At 35.1% G+C, this 18,000-nt stretch overlaps 1 protein-coding gene across 1 annotated transcript in view; it reads left to right on the forward strand.

The window, feature by feature from the left end:
• Nucleotides 1-18,000, forward strand: part of LOC124356550 (WD repeat-containing protein 26) — a 57,444-nt gene that overhangs the window by 23,885 nt on the left and 15,559 nt on the right. Inside the window, exons 3-5 of the mRNA XM_046807617.1 lie at nt 1,674-1,733; nt 9,989-10,125; nt 12,725-12,859. Coding sequence (XP_046663573.1) covers nt 1,674-1,733; nt 9,989-10,125; nt 12,725-12,859 — 332 coding nt within the window. The remainder of the gene's footprint in view (nt 1-1,673; nt 1,734-9,988; nt 10,126-12,724; nt 12,860-18,000) is intronic.

Genomic DNA, 18,000 nt, shown 5'->3' on the forward strand with positions numbered 1-18,000 from the left:
CCGAAACAACACTTCGAAAATTGCCCTCATTTTCTAAAGGGTTTTCGGCCCGTCAGTGGCCAAATGTCCCCCGAAGGGGTATTTCATTTTCTCCACAGAATATAGTTGTGTCAATTATACGCTTGAGTGAAGCTCTGATTTTGTTCTTTTTCTTTCTTATCCAGTGAATCCAACATCACTTTGGTGCCTTCTACTCGGCCAGAATCGAACTTTCGTAAAGTTTTCTGTAGCTATACACAGAGAAAATTGGTGGTATTAGAGTTGCTGTGAGAGTTGAATTTGCTATTACATATTTCCACTTTCTATACGGCATAGTTACTGAAGCTCCAAATTTTTTTGTTATTTACCTTTTACATTGGCAAATAACACACAAAACGTCTCCCGGATCCCCCCGGTTTCGGACCCAAATTTTCGGACCCCACCCCCCCCCGAACAAAATTTGCCAGACGAGACGCAGATGGCTACGCTACTGGTACCCTGGGCCCTTAATACATGTTTTCGGCGTGGCTCCCTGGGGGTTTTATGATGATTTTAAAAAAATTCTGTGTTATTACAGTAATTATGTTATAAACTCATACTATATATCTTTTTAAAGATAGAGATACATACTTTTTTTAATGTATACAAATATAAAGTTTATTTTCAAAATAAAATTATTACATAATAATTGAAATGTTATGTAAAATAATACAAAAAAAGTTTTTGCTACATAGCTTGTTAGTTCAGGTAGTCATTCGCCTTAGTGTGGTAATGTTTTTAAGCACAATGGTCTGAATGAAATACAGGGATCTCGCACATTTTTCGTTTAGATCGTTCATAAAATCAATATTTGGGTCCCAGGCGTGTATCAAAATCATCGTAATTTTCCGACTCGGAAGTCAAACAAAAGATCGCGAGAATTGCATCACTTTTGATTTCATCACCCATATTATTTAAACTAGAAAATAATAAGTAAAGAATATAAAAGAAAATCAACGGAAAGTCGAGAAAGAAAGAACAAAGCGAGTGTAAATACAAAAACAAAACACACGGATAACCTCACATTGCTTACATTTGCCTTTACTTCATTCATAATAACTAAATTTCTGATTTTTTCAAACAGTTAATTCACATTTAGAATACATAATAATAACATTTGCTTCAGTATTTGTTCACAAGATTTGTAGAAAAACTTTAGTAAGGCATCACTAAGATTCACAACAAAACACAAACGTGAAACACTACAAAGCAAAATGACAGTACCGACGATCAGCCGCGGCGCCTACATTAGCTGTCTAGACTTGCTTGTAATACGACATAAATATATGTATTTCATTACTAAAACGTGACCCAGGGATCTCAAAACCAACAAATACGAACTTAAACAACCAAATGAACGTAATAAAAATGTTTGAATCCTAAAATAAGATGACTGAGCTAAATAAATACAAATTAAATAACACGACCCGAGTATACTCGGGCGCCCGGTAGCCGGCGTAGCAGTATAATCGCTGCTCGACGCGCCCGACCTATACTCGGGCTCAGGGTACAAAGTGTTAAACTTTTTCAAAGATGGTAATATAACTAAAATCTTGTACTAAAGGTGTACCCAGAGTTTGTTTTTTTTTATTGTGGCACTATTTACTTATTACAAATATTTTATTAAAACTAATATATTTTGTTACAAATTTTAGGCTGATAACGATCTTAATGAATTGAAATCTCTTCTTGAGGGATCTTCCAGCAGTTTATCTGTGAGTATCAAACTTTATACTGTTCAAAAATTACAACAACAGTAATAATGATAAACAATTTATTATTGTTAACCTATAGAAGTTTATAAAAGCATTTACTTACTAATAATTAAAACCAGAGAAAAAATATTAATTAAGAAGTATTCAAAACACACACACACACACACAGTTGTTAGTAATATATCCCTTGAGCTGGCAAATTAACTTCGCTTTTGGTTACTATCCATAATCATAATCATAATTTTTATTGCCATTGATCACATTTTACATATAATGAAATAGACATAGTCATGTATTAATAATAATAGACATAATAGATAAAATAGAATAAAATATTTTTTTAATTAGACATGTAAAATTTACAGTACAATTTTACAATATTGCAGTTTTACAATATGTGAGTTTAATTACTACTCTGGCACTATTTAGTTATTCAGAATCAAAATTCTACATCCACATCATGATTTAGGAAATCCTGTAGATTATAAAATGGATTTTGTTGTAACCAATGCAATACCTTACACTTAAACACCCCAGTTGAGGCAGTCCAAGCTGTTACAATATGTTTATTAAAGAAAACAATGCTGTTCACCATGTGAGATGAACCTGTTTTGGGCAGCCTGTGCTGGGGTATATCAAGCTTATCACAATTTCTAGTATTATATGAATGCAAATCCTGTCTAAGTGTGAACGAGCGCAGATTAGTTTTTACATATAATAATAGATGGAAGATGTATAGGTTTATAATTTATTGTGAGAATTTCTAAACTAATAAAAAGTGGTTTACAGTGTTCTAAGAATTCAGCACTACAGATTGTTCATAAAACCCTCTTTTGTATTATCAAAATATCTTTAACGTGAGAAGAATGACCCCAAAGTATTAATCCATAAGAAATATGAGACTGAAATAAACCAAAGTATGCTGTCCTCAAGTATTCAATAGAAACAACATCTCTTAGTTTGCAAAAAAGATAACTTACTCGCGAGAGCCTACTGCATAAGTTATTAATGTGATGGGACCAGTTTAGTTTAGAATCAATGTGAATACCGAGTAATTTTGTGGATTGGACATCTTGAGTGTTATTGGATAAGCTAAGAATAATGTTTTGAGTTTTTTCTTGGTTACATAGCAATTTGTTAGAGGAAAACCATTTTAAAGTTTCATTTTCAGCTTTTTTAATTTTAGTGAGTAAATAAGGGAGGTTTTTATTACTTGCAAAAAGGGAAGTGTCGTCTGCGTAGACTACTGAACTAACATTAAAATTATTTGGTAAATCATTTATTATAATAGTAAAGAAAAAGGGGCCAAGTACTGAGCCTTGGGGGATACCCATTTTCACTGGTTTTACAGAAGCATTATTACCCCCCATTGAAACATATTGATTTCTATTACTTAAGTAAGACCGAATTAGATTAGATGATTCTTCTGAGACTCCATAAAATTTCAATTTCTCTATGATAATATTAAAGAGGACACAATTGAATGCTTTACTTAAATCCATCATCGAAAGGGCTACTGATTCTTTATTTTCAAAGGCATTAAGAGAGTAATTTACTACTTCCATGACCGCTTTTATAGTTGAGCGACCTTCTCGGAAACCAAATTGGGAATCAGATAGAAGATTGAATCGTTCAAAGTAATGGGATAGCTGTTTATGCATTAGTGACTCTAATATTTTAGAAAATATTGGAACAATGGATATGGGTTGATAATTTTGAGGCAATAGCCTATCGCCCTTCTTATAAACTGGAACAATTTTGGAGGTTTTAAGCAACTCAGGAAAGTAACCAAACTCGAAACATTTGTTAAGAATAAATGCTAATGGTTCTTTGACAATATGAATAGTTTTTTTTACTAAAAAATTTGAAATCCAATATAAATCCGTACTTTTGGAGTTGGAGAAATTTGATACAACATTCACTACCTGGTCCCCAGTAACAGTTTGCCAATAAAAAGTGTTAGGAGGGACTGGATTATTTCTTAGAAGGTCAGAGAATAAAACGTTAGTGGATGGGATGCTGTTTGAAAGTTCCCAAAATTAATAGTGGTATTGAGTCAGATAAATATACAGGTTTTTTTTATGAAACCCATTTTTTTCATAGCATGGTAATACTGCAGATAACAAATAGGCTACTGCTATTTTAAATAGTTTGCTTTCCGTTTCATACATGTCATAGACTCGGTTAACATGAAGTCAACTGAGTGGCTAGGAAGAGCCACAAGACACTATTATATTTTTAATTAGTTTGCTTTCCAAGTCATACATGTCATAGATTCTGTTTATGTGTGTTCAACTGAGTGAGTAGGAAGAGCCAAAAGACACTATTATATTTTTAATTAGTTTGCTTTCCAAGTCATACATGTCATAGACTCTGTTTATGTGTGTTCAACTGAGTGAGTAGGAAGAGCCAAAAGACACGATTGAGTTTTAATTAGTATTTATTTCGAGTCATAGATGTCGTAGGATTGGTTGTCGTGGGATCCACTGAGTGACTAGGCAGGACCTAGTACAATTAAGCTGTACTTAAATCAGGCTAATTTATTATAAGCTTTAAATCTATGTAATTATGAAAGTAGCAAATTGCCAAATGTGTTTCCAATATATTATTATAGTGGAGGTCTCAATACAATGAATCAGAGTTTAAGAACATAACTGAAAAAACAGTAGGTGGAGGTGCAGGTAATGGTAAAACACTAGGCTTTTAGTTTAATATGTTATTTACAAACATTAAGTAATAATTTTACCATTAACCCATTGCTGATCACTGACGAGCAGCGGCCGGGCCTAACGGCACGATGACAAGCTCAGGTCGCAAAAGCGGTCTGCTTTTAAGTTTCCCTCCAAATAGTCTGTTAGATCGGGCGATCGTCTTCACTTGTCAACTAAAGAGTGTTTAACAACGGTCTACGTTTAGAGTTTTCAAAAGTTTTATAAATATCCTACAGATCGCAGTTGTATGTTGAAGTTGAAAAATCAGTCATATGAGTTTACTCTCTGCTTTTTAGCGCTTCTGATTGGTTGTTTTCCTCAGTTGTATTATAATATTTTTGAGGTTAGTGACACAGAACTAAACGACGCAGATGTACATGTTGGTGGGTTTAGTCTAGACAATGGCACGGATGTTGTAATCGCTTCACCCTAGCCGCTTCATTTAGACTATGATTCAGACATCATCCCTGCCACCCCGGAAGCTTGCTCGCATGTTATCGTTCCTACATGACGGATACCCCAGCAGGCCCATGTTCCATCTGAACGAATACCATCACAGCTGAATTTTCTAGTATACAATAGCGAGCGATACAATGTGGCACACCATTGCTGTTCGTGCTGCCGCTGACCGTAAATTAATTCGATTTAACGCCAAAACAATTCGATCCGCAATGGGTTAACCCTGGAACTGGCAAACGCCCGATATCGGGCGTTTTAGTCGCATCCTAGATGGCAGCGCCCGATATCGGGCGTTTTAATACGTCTTGTATTTCTCAATATTACGTACTTAAAACACGATCAAAGAGTATCGGTATTGATACCAATCGATAGAGGAAGGTTTCAATTTATGTAAATAATACACTAATAAATAATTTATCGTTTCGTTACACCTCCATATGTCTTATAAACTCTGAACTGTTTGTTTACATTCTCCCGCGTACCACGCTAGTTGCGTGCGCAGCGATCAGTCAACTGGTTCATTCGGCTATTGTTATTTCGTCAGCTGCTTGGTTTCCTGTCCTGTTTTTATTGTTTGTTTGAGTTCGTTGTAATGATGGTTGTCTATATTACACAATAATAGTAAAGTCTTTTGTGCGTGTTTTACGTAATGGATCGTAATTTCCGCGATCGTTCAAGTGACATTCGAGAAACTAGTTGTACATTGATACCAATCGAAAAGAGAAGGTTCAATTTATGTAAATAATGCACTAATAAATAATTTTATCGTTTCGTTACACGTCCATACATTTTGTAATCTCTAAACTGTTTTGTTTACATTCTCCCGTGTACCCGCGGCTAGTTGCGCGCGCAGCGATGAGTCAACTGGTTCATTCAGGTATTGTTATTTCGTCAGCTGCTTGGTTTCCTGTCTGGTTTATTGTTTGTTTGAGTTCGTTGTAATGATGGTTTGTACGAGGGCTGTTCAGAAAGTAACCTCCGTTGGTCACAGTGCGGGTAGTGGAGGGGAGTAGCGCGCCATCTGTGCATTCACGCACTAAGCAGGTCAGTCGGCATCAAGCTGTAAGTCGAGTGAACATCGTACCTGCGCTAGTTTAGTTTTGTGGCAGTTTGAAATGTGTGCTGCAATAGAAAAATACCGCCAAATGTGAAGTGCTTGCTGTTTTATAAAGACGGTTTTTTACAGCCAAAGGATACTCTGCAGCAGCTATTCATCGTGAGCTTTGTGCCGTGTACGGACCACAAGTCATGAAGTGAAGGAGTTGTCCGTGAATGGGTACGTTTTATTTAAAAGTGGACGAGAAAACGTTCATGATGAAGAGAGGGAGTGGTAGACCATCCTTGGTGGACTGACGAACTCGTTCAGACAGTTGATGCAAAAGTTCGTGAAAATCGACGTTTCACAATGGCGGAGTTGTCTACTGATTTTTCCACAGATTTCTAAGACTCTTTTGTACGAGATAGTGACAGCAAGATTGGGTTACCGTAAGTTATGTGCACGATGGGTGCCCAAAATTCTTACCGACCACCACAAAACTCAAAGAATGGCCTCTGCATTAGACTTTCAGTCACGTTATGCGGACGAAGGAGAACCATTGTTAAACAGAATCGTGACCGTGACGAAACCTGATTAAGTACGTAAACCCTGAGACAAAAGAACAATCAAAGATGTGGGCACATTCAGATTCGCCTACCAAACCAAAAAAAGCCCGGGCAAGATTTTTCTGCCAGAAAACTGATGGCAACGGTGTTTTGGGATGCCAAAGGGGTGTTGTTGGTTGAATTCATGGAACGTGGGACGACCATTAATCAAGACGTGTACTGTGAAACACTAAAAACATTACGACGGGCTATACAGAACAAACGCCGTGGTATGCTGACTTCCGGTATCGTTTTTTGCACGATAACGCCCGACCTCACTCTGCTTGCAGAACAAACAGCCCTTCTTAAGTCCTTCAAGTGGGACGTTTTCAACCATCCACCTTACAACCCAGATCTGGCGCCAAGCGACTATCACCTCTTCATGCATATGAAGAAATGGCTCGGGTCCCAGCGGTTTGATGACGACGAAGAGCTCAAAGATGCGGTCACAGCTGGCTCAAGGCACAGGCGGGTGATTTTTATGCAGAAGGAATTTCAAAGCTTGTGAAGAGATACGATAAGTGCCTCAATCGTGATGGAGACTATGTCGAAAAAATAGTGCAAAGATGTAGTTGTAAGATGTATATATTAAAATATATTTTTACTTAACTTGGTGTATTTTTTTCAATCGACCGGAGGTTACTTTCTGAACAGCCCTCGTATATATTACACAATAATAGTAAGTTTTTTGTGCGTGTTTTACGTAATGCATCGTAATTTCCGCGATCGTTCAAGTGACATTCGAGAACTAGTTGTACATGAAATAAGCAACGATGAGGATTCTGATTTAGACATTCAATCAGAACATAATTAAAAAAATAGGCTATATAATAAAAAAATAGAAAATTAATATAAACTAATAGTTACAAGATTGTACAAATCCAAGTGAGCTTTGAAGTTCTTACTTTTGTTGGTAAGTAGCACTTTCGAATGTCAGTGTATGATTTTTGTATCGTTTTACCACATGTAAAAATAAATACCTTATAAACTATGTGTTGTTTTTATTTTTACTCAGAATTAAATGCTCTTCCTTTTGTATATTTTGAATTTTGCATATCACTAACAACAACAATTTTATAAATCAAAAACTTTGAACTAACTTTTCTTTTTTCTAAAAAAAACATTTTTTCCTGGAGAGTGTAAAGTAAGGGTATTTTTTTGTTTTAATTATATTATGTGAAAAATGTTCCTTGAACAATGCTGAATAAAGAAATATATAATATGTTATAGGTAATTTATAGTAAACATGTAATAATAAAATAAATATAAGGCAATGTCATGAAGTACTAAAACACTCTGCCACTGAGAGAAATATGACCGCCAGTTCCAGGGTTAAAGAAGTAAAGTAGATATACACAAGCTGTATATAATTCAGTACCTACTTTTTTATCCAGCAATAACCCTGTGTACACTGTAAAGCTCTTTAACCCATTGGCCTAGACTCACGTATATACCATGTGCAGTGATGCACGGACCGAACCTGGACTCACGTGCGCAGCACGATCTAGTGACGTTGCGATGTACTATTTAAAGTATTTTTAGTTTTTTCCCGTTAGATGGTATGCCAATACGCTTTCTGCAGACCTTTTGAGTTGTTGGTGAGTTCAGGTGTGCCAACTATGGCAGAAAAATATTACTTTTGTCAATAATTGTAATTTATTACCAGTGCTTATTTTTTGTTGATACTAGGATTATGTTACTCTAAAATTACGGCTAGCACTTCTGACAATATTAGTGAAAGTTTATTACAGTAGTTTTATAAAATCCATTTAAATATTTATTTGTGATATTCGGTAAAATTTTGTTGTTAATAAAGGCTAAAGGCTAGCCTGCAAAATAGAAACAACGTCGTTTGTCGTTTGTTTGTGAAGTTTTATTTTTTTATTTATTATTTTTATTTTATTTTTACAGTGTATTTTTTAGTGTAAGTTCTGTGTTTTTATATGCAAATTGTGTGTGAATGCTACAAAATCTGCGACCCGTGCGAACTGATGGAAAAACTGCACTTGATGAGTACTCAAATATAATTTTTTAAAATAATAAATGTTCAAATAAAAATGTTAATATAATTTATTTTTCATGACATAGAGTTACTGAACAATAATATATATTCAGTTTTTAGATAATAAATCATTTTAATAGTAAAAAAAAATTAAAACTAAAGTTTTTTTACATAAAAAACCCAACATTTTTGTTATAATTAACATTATTAGTAAATTTAAAACTAAATAAAAATTAATTTTATAGTTGTAAAATGTAGCCTAGTTTCTTAGAAACATGATGGTAAAATAACCATGGTAATAACTTAATAAGTTAGGTTTCTATAAAAATTATACGAAACCTTTACACTTTCAGCAAAATTAAATGCTAGTTCAGGTCCATGCAGCACCAGAAAAACTACTAGGCCAATGGGTTAATGCTCTGGTTAAAAAAATATTAATATTTAAATGTATTTAAGTTAATATTTTTTTAGTTTTCATGGTGTCAAATTTAATTAAAAGCACATGTTATTTTTATTTACTGCATGTATATATGTACAGTAATTTAAATAAACCAAAATTAGGTATTTTTAGTATGTAATTATAATTTCACAAAGTTACAATTATTATAGCAGATACCATAATAGTAATGCTATACTAGATAAACAATTATTAAATATTAATAAAAGATAGCAAGGTAATACTTTGATATGGTTGTGTATTATAATAAAAATACAATAAAATGTAACTTTAGAAACTATATAAAACTACAAATTAAGTCACATTTCAAAGTAGATAAACTCACACAACAGTCAATAATAGCTGAGTACCAGTTTACAAACAAACTAAGCGTGCACAACAGCTGATTGTCACAAGCGAGTATTTCCACTTAGATACCAATGAAGCACTTTCACGCATTCTGACAAAATGTTATAGAACTAACAATAATATATTATGTTTTTCTGAGATAACACAATATATTATATTTAGAATGTTTAGAGTTCAATTTGATCACTAAATCGTTTCTTGTACAGCTTACAATGGATTATTTCCAAAATGCTGATTAGTTATGCCAAGATTAATCAAAATAAATTGTGAGGATTCCCTGTACCAAGCTTTGTTTGTGAGTTTAAGCCCAAGAAACAAGTTCCTATAATATAATGTAGTTTAATCTAATTGAATGACCTTAACAAATTTAAATTAGATATAAATAATAAATAATTAGATTAACAGAAAATAATACATTTCATTCATTAGCAATACGACACTAAAATCTATATTTCTAAACTGTAGTATTTTTGCATGTGACACAATTTCCTTTTTGAAACACTGTAAGAAATATTTTTATTTAAATACAAGAAAAGCTAAACTATATTTCTTTCTAAGTACTTAAATACTTTAATTTGCCTTTTATCTAAAATGATGCCAACTGAATGAGGCTGTAACAAGTGGTTGTTTTGGATAGCAAATGAAGTTTCTGCTGCTAGAACAAAAATACTTGGAGTACCTGGAGGATGGGAGGGTGCTGGATGCTCTTCATGTATTACGCAACGAACTGACACCTCTACAGCATAACACGGCACGAGTACATGAGCTGTCCAGGTCAGTACAATTACAATGAATAGCGATGTTACTGTAATTTATAATAATTAAATAAATAATAAATAAATTGAGCTGTCTACGCAAGTAATTTATGACAATTAGAAATAATATTGAGCTGAAAATACACCTTTGGAATGAACCTCCTTCTAAACAGTGGGAAGCAGATCGGTATGTATTATTAGAGCCAGCACTGTAGTGAACCTCCCTCTAAACAGTGGGAAGCAGATCGGTATGTATTATTAGAGCCAGCACTGTAGTGAACCTCCCTCTAAACAGTGGGAAGCAGATCGGTATGTATTATTAGAGCCAGCACTGTAGTGAACCTCCCTCTAAACAGTGGGAAGCAGATCGGTATGTATTATTAGAGCCAGCACTGTAGTGAACCTCCCTCTAAACAGTGGGAAGCAGATCGGTATGTATTATTAGAGCCAGCACTGTAGTGAACCTCCCTCTAAACAGTGGGAAGCAGATCGGTATGTATTATTAGAGCCAGCACTGTAGTGAACCTCCCTCTAAACAGTGGGAAGCAGATCGGTATGTATTATTAGAGCCAGCACTGTAGTGAACCTCCCTCTAAACAGTGGGAAGCAGATCGGTATGTATTATTAGAGCCAGCACTGTAGTGAACCTCCCTCTAAACAGTGGGAAGCAGATCGGTATGTATTATTAGAGCCAGCACTGTAGTGAACCTCCCTCTAAACAGTGGGAAGCAGATCGGTATGTATTATTAGAGCCAGCACTGTAGTGAACCTCCCTCTAAACAGTGGGAAGCAGATCGGTATGTATTATTAGAGCCAGCACTGTAGTGAACCTCCCTCTAAACAGTGGGAAGCAGATCGGTATGTATTATTAGAGCCAGCACTGTAGTGAACCTCCCTCTAAACAGTGGGAAGCAGATCGGTATGTATTATTAGAGCCAGCACTGTAGTGAACCTCCCTCTAAACAGTGGGAAGCAGATCGGTATGTATTATTAGAGCCAGCACTGTAGTGAACCTCCCTCTAAACAGTGGGAAGCAGATCGGTATGTATTATTAGAGCCAGCACTGTAGTGAACCTCCCTCTAATCAGTGGGAAGCAGATCGGTATGTATTATTAGAGCCAGCACTGTAGTGAACCTCCCTCTAAACAGTGGGAAGCAGATCGGTATGTATTATTAGAGCCAGCACTGTAGTGAACCTCCCTCTAAACAGTGGGAAGCAGATCGGTATGTATTATTAGAGCCAGCACTGTAGTGAACCTCCCTCTAAACAGTGGGAAGCAGATCGGTATGTATTATTAGAGCCAGCACTGTAGTGAACCTCCCTCTAAACAGTGGGAAGCAGATCGGTATGTATTATTAGAGCCAGCACTATAGTGAACCTCCTTCTAAACAGTGGGAAGCAGATCGGTATGTATTATTAGAGCCAGCACTGTAGTGAACCTCCCTCTAAACAGTGGGAAGCAGATCGGTATGTATTATTAGAGCCAGCACTGTAGTGAACCTCCCTCTAAACAGTGGGAAGCAGATCGGTATGTATTATTAGAGCCAGCACTGTAGTGAACCTCCCTCTAAACAGTGGGAAGCAGATCGGTATGTATTATTAGAGCCAGCACTGTAGTGAACCTCCCTCTAAACAGTGGGAAGCAGATCGGTATGTATTATTAGAGCCAGCACTGTAGTGAACCTGGTTGTGACCCCTAACAGAGCTATTAAACGAATAGAGAGAAATGTCTGTGTTACCATAACACTGCAATATACTTAACAAAATTTCATTGTCCTACACAATCTAAAGCATTCAAACTGATCACAAGTTGCCTCTCTCTAGTCCAAGGCAGTCTTTTCATTTAAAGCTTGATTTTTCAAGACTCAAAAAACAGAAATACGTCTGTACAGTACTCCTACCAGATAGGAGGCATGTACTTGTGCCCATGACTTGACCAGTAAGGTTGACAGTGAGGCATGGCACGAGACAGAAGTACTTGTGCTTATGCAAACATAGACTAGATACTTCCACTGCTTGACTTTCCGATACACAGACCGATGTTTTCATGTATGCCTGTATAACTTTGGACTGCTCCAGTCCCACACACTATGCCTCCTAATGTAATTTTCTTCAAGATTTGAGTTATTATTTTTAAATATTGGAGTTTTCTTGAGGCATTTAGGGAAGACTTCCTGATTCAGGAAGTATTTGTCATGGAGCAAAGATTTTTATATGAAACATGAATGTATTCCTTCAAAATCGTTAAAGATCCAGACTTAATGATATATTTGGTTTGAATTTACAACTTTTCTCTCTTCTGATAATTTGAATCAGCTGAGTGGCCGAACATAATAGAACATCATACCGGCTTTTTTTGCATTGTGCTATTTTAGTTTTATTTATATTTTATTCACTTAAAGTATTACACTTAATCATTTAAAAAAATACATACTATCAAAAACATTTTAAAACTAAATAAAATACTGTATTAGTGTATAAAAGAGATAAACACTGCTCTATAAGTGTTCAAGTTAAGAAGTTGTATGCCTACTTGTGAAACATGTTTATGAAATGTTCGTGTGTAATATGAAATGGTATGCGTGTCACTACAAACACTATGTTCTGTTTTTCGCAGCTACATGATGTGCAGTGAAAGGGAGGAGCTGCTGGCCAGAGCGGGGTGGGAGGGGAAGGGTGACAATTCCCGCACCTCTCTCATGGACAAACTGCAAGAATTTCTACCCCCCACCATCATGCTCCCTCCCAAGAGGTATGTTTGTACCATTCAAGCTTGCATTACTGTAATCTAGTGAGCACTAATGTCTTTATGTTGAGAAAAGAAATATAAAGACTTGGAATCAAAAAGATGGGGGACACGTATGTAAAGTCAAAATGTGGTTATTGCAATAAAAATGTAACCAAAAGTTGTGGTGGAATAAAATGTAATGGTGAACGTAGCTATTGGTTTCATTTTAAATGTGCGGGTATATCCAATAAAGGTTTTGGTAAGCAAGAAGTCAAACCATCATGGCAATGTAATAAATGTTCCTGGTCTAAACTAGAGGATGCTGCTGAAGCTAACTTGGTAAATAATGCAACTGGTACTGGTAAGGTTATAAGCAGTTATACTCTTCTTAGTGACTGTTGTTGATCTTTTGATCACATTAAAATTTTAACAGATCAAACTTTTGAACTTACTAAAAACCAAAATGAAATCAGGAATCAACTGAGTGAGGAATCAACTACAGTCTGATAACGTCAGGCTCATTTCGGCTTGGAATAGCCAAGAGGCTATTGGTGATGTATTGCTGCCTGATATTTCCTGTGCCGGAAATTTAAAACTACAAAGGAACAGAGAGACAATGAATAATCATAATGCTCATAGTCGATTGGGTTTGAATCATATGCCTAATAGGCTAGTTAGTGGTGTGACTGATTTACAGTCGGTTTTCATTCCTTACGACAATAATTTCTGTGTAAAACTTGGTCATAAAATGGAATTCAATCCTCAAGATAGGCATATTTATATAAGGAATGAGGTTATATTTGGTAATTCCCTGGATGGGACAGATACTGATGTTAATAACAAATTTCTTCTGTGAAGTCTCATTGGCCTAATCAACATGTTTTAAAGTCGGTAGATCGCCCTAAAGATAAATTCATAACTGGTTCTGCGACTAATGATGAACTAAAAGTGGCAGAAAGGCACAGGTGTCTAGACTTGACATTGATGTAGATTGCGATACAGTTTAACAATATCTGAACAATGCTGAAGTGAGGAACTTTGTGGTTTGAAAACATTACAAACATTATCCAGGTACCGATCTCTTAATTGGGACAAGGTTTTTACTCCGGAATTTTGGCTCTCTAGCATTTATGTTAGCCATTTAGTTTTTCAAGAAAACAATATTTTTTTTAAGTACTCTGAGAAAGTTCAGTTAAGTAATGAAATACATCCTTATGATACTATTTTTTTTTTTTTTTTTATTTAATATCTTTATTTATATTTTGCACATGAGTACAATAAATAGCGTCACTAAAAATAAGTTACTATAATAGTTATGAGTAAAATCATAATATTGTATAAAATTCTTCAAATGAAATAAAATGCCTTTTGAATTAAATACTTTTTTAACATTGATTTGAACTTCTTTATGTCTCGGACACTTGATATTATTTTTGGAATTGATTTTAAAAATTTGTATTCCAGCATAAGAAGTTTTTTTTTTATAATACTCCAAATTATGCTTAGGTTAATACTAATTCCTTCTTATTTCTAGTGTTATATGTATGATTTTCACAGTGACTCTTGAAACTGGACTGATGAGTCTTAACATACATCACACATTCTAAAATGTAAAGGCTATGCACTGTTAAAATATTTAGTTCAGTAAAATGATTTTTAAACTGATTCTTCCTTATCAATTTTTAACATTATTCGCAGCGCTTTTTTTTGCAAGATAAGAATTTTATTAAAATTTTGATTTGTGGTTCCTCCATAACACACCTATTCCATATGCAATATGGGATTGAATGTGGGCATGAAAGACCATCTTTAAAGCTGATAAGCTGCATAAATAAGACAGTCTTTTAATAGTATATATTCCAGAATTGATACGATTTATCACCTGTTCAACATGCAAATCCCAGCTAAGGTTGTTGTCTATGATTAGTCCTAGAAATGTTTGTATTGCGAACTTGATCCAAACAGGAATCATTTAATAAGATATTGGGACTTGAGTGTTTTCTACTTTTGTTTGGTACTGAAAGAAATAAAGTTAGTTTTCTCCGTATTTAGAACTAATTTGTTGTCAATGAAAAATGTTTTGTAATTTTGAAAGTTCCAAATACACCGTTATTTCTAATTCAGCTTTCCGTTTTGGCAGAAACGATTAAGTTTGAGTCATCTGCAAATAAACAGAGCTGGTTTTTTGTTATTTTCAAGAATACTAAGGCACTTTGGCATTTCCCTTATGTAACAAATAAATAATAAAGGACCCAAAATAGACCCTTGAGGAGGTACTCCATTTCTTACTATTTGGATGTTAGATTGAAATTTTTGTAATTTGTTATTTTCTATGTGAGATATCTCAACATACTGTTTTCTATTGGAGAGATATGTTTCAAACCATCTTAGATGGATGTTATTGATTCCTAAATTTTTCAATTTCCCGAGTAAAATGTCATGAGATATGCTATCAAAAGCTTTTGACAGATCCATGAATATTCCTGTTACATTTTTCGTTTTTGTCAACTGATTCTATTATAGATTCAGTGAACTCTACCAATGCTGTTATAGTAGATTTATTTTTTCGAAATCCATGTTGTGCCTTGTCATAAAGATCATTTACCTCTAGATGTTTGACTAACCTATGATACATGGTTCTTTCAAAAATTTTTGAGATTGATGGTAAGATTGAAATTGGACGATAATTTTGAATATCTGTTGCTGAGCCTTTTTTGAAGACTGGGATAACCTTTGAAACTTTTAATTTGTCAGGAAATATGCCTGTAATGAGAGAAGAATTTATTAAATGCAATAATGGTTTACTTAAGGAATGTTTGACAAATTTTATCCAATTTCACTGGAACTCCATCATATCCACACTAGACGATTTATTTTTGAGAGAGTCAAAAATTTGTATCAATTTCTGTTTCAGTCAAGGGCGGGCATTGAAATTTTAATAAAATGTTACCAGGTTTGTGATTGTCACATTTGTCATATTTTGGCTGTACTGAAGGAAGATCCTTTAAACAGTGCATCTGTTCACATTTATAAAATAATCATTAAAGGAGATTGCAATAAGAGATGGATCACTAATAGATGATTCTTTAGTTTTTTAGTACAAGATTGCCTTCACATTTACTTTTATTTCTTTTTTGTTTCTTTATTTATAATTTGCCATATAACTAGGTTTAGATGTCTTTTTGATGTTACATATGATACATAGATTAAAGAAAAGTGTTAAAAAGTCATCTGATCATGTCCTGCAAGTTACGAGGGGGTACCCAAAAGTAACCGGAATTGTATTGCTGGCAGCCGGCAGCGTGTAGTACACATTCCTGCCGCTAGGCGTGTGTCGCGCAACCCATTGCGAGCTCAGTAACCCCAGTTCCGTTGTCCTAGTGCATTCTGTTAGTTCGTAGTGACGGTTTTCTCTAACCCTGTTTTGTTCTTGTTTCGTTTTTTGTCATGGCAAGTTTAAGTGAACAACGTGCAGCTGTGAAATTTTGTTTTTTACTTGGTAAAAATGCTGCAGAAACTATTTTAATGTTGAATACAGCTTACAAAGATGATGCTATGGGGAAAACTCAGGTCTATGAGTGGTTCGCTCGATTTAAAAATGGCGACATGTCGATTGAAGACAAACCTCGTTCTGGACGTCCATCAACCTCTCGAACGGACAAAAATGTTGAGAGAATTCGTGAACTTGTGCTCACCAACCGTCGACAGACAATTGAGGAACTATCAGAGAGTAGTGGGTTAACTTGGAGCTCGGTTCAGCGAATTTTAACAGGAGATTTAGGACTGAAAAGGGTTGCTGCCAAATTTGTTCCTCGACTTCTGACTGACCATCAAAAGGCACATCGAGTTGAAACTTGCCGCCTTCTGAAAGAACATCTCGAAAATGATCCCGATTTTCTGGAAAAGGTAATTACTGGTGATGAGTCATGGTGCTATGGTTATGACCCAGAAACGAAGCAACAGTCAAGCCAATGGAAGTCGCCATCTTCACCTCGTCCAAAAAAATGTCGGCAAGTCAAATCAAACATCAAAACCATGTTGATTTGCTTTTTTGATGCTAAAGGCATTGTTCATTCTGAGTTTGTTCCTCCAGGTCAGACTGTCAACCAAACATTTTATTTGGAGATTTTAAGAAGATTGCGCAACAATGTTCGCCAGAAAAGACCCGATTTGTGGCAGACTGGAGACTGGTTCTTCCACCACGACAACGCACCGGCACACACAGCCATCTCAGTTAGGCAGTTTTTAGCCAAAAACGGCATGGTTCCGCTGCCCCACGCACCTTACTCGCCTGACCTCGCTCCATGCGACTTTTTTTTATTTCCACACATGAAAAGAGGCTTGAAAGGTCAACGATTTGACAGCGTTGAAGAGGTTAAGAAAAAAACGAAGCTCGAGCTTGCAGCCATTTCTAAAGATGACTACAAAAAATGTTTTGATCAATGGAAATACCGTTGGGACAAGTGTATTAGTTGTAATGGAGATTATTTTGAAGGAGATAAGGTCGTATTGTAAAAAATTTGATAATATATAATTTTTATAAAATAATTCCGGTTTTTTTTTGGGTACCCCCTCGTATTCAATAAAATTCCTCTAACTGTAAGGCGGTAAAATTACGTTAAGAAGAGCAAGATTAGTCAATTTTTTCTTAAACAAGCATTTTACTCAATTAGTGAGTTTGTATCTGAACAATGGACTGAAGAAGACTTCTTGTTATAAATTCCAATGTTGCTTATTACTGTGACTTGCCTTATAAATTTGTAATGAAATGTCTCTTTGGTGAATAAAAATTATATTCTAGTACTGTACCTTCCACAGTTTAAATAAACTGAAAAACATTTCAGGACAAAACCTCAACTTGTTGGCCAGAAATTGTTCTCAACCTACGTAGTGAGACATCCAGATTCCATACAATAATGATTGGACAACAGTTCTCAAAGTTAGTTTACTATATGATGCCCTTGCAAGATCTGTTGATATGTTTATTATTAATGCTCAAGTTTATGAATAAAGTGAGTAACATGAGAAATTTGGTCACAAAATATGATTTTTAAATTTCCAGATATTCGAAAATTGTCAAATATCTAAATTAGTCCATAAGGTGAATGTCCAAAAAGTACAATGTTGAGGTTTATTGTTTTAATTTTCCTGGCAAATATTTACTT

The sequence above is a fragment of the Homalodisca vitripennis genome, chromosome 3 (genome assembly GCF_021130785.1).
Source record: "Homalodisca vitripennis isolate AUS2020 chromosome 3, UT_GWSS_2.1, whole genome shotgun sequence".
NCBI lineage: Eukaryota > Metazoa > Arthropoda > Insecta > Hemiptera > Cicadellidae > Homalodisca > Homalodisca vitripennis.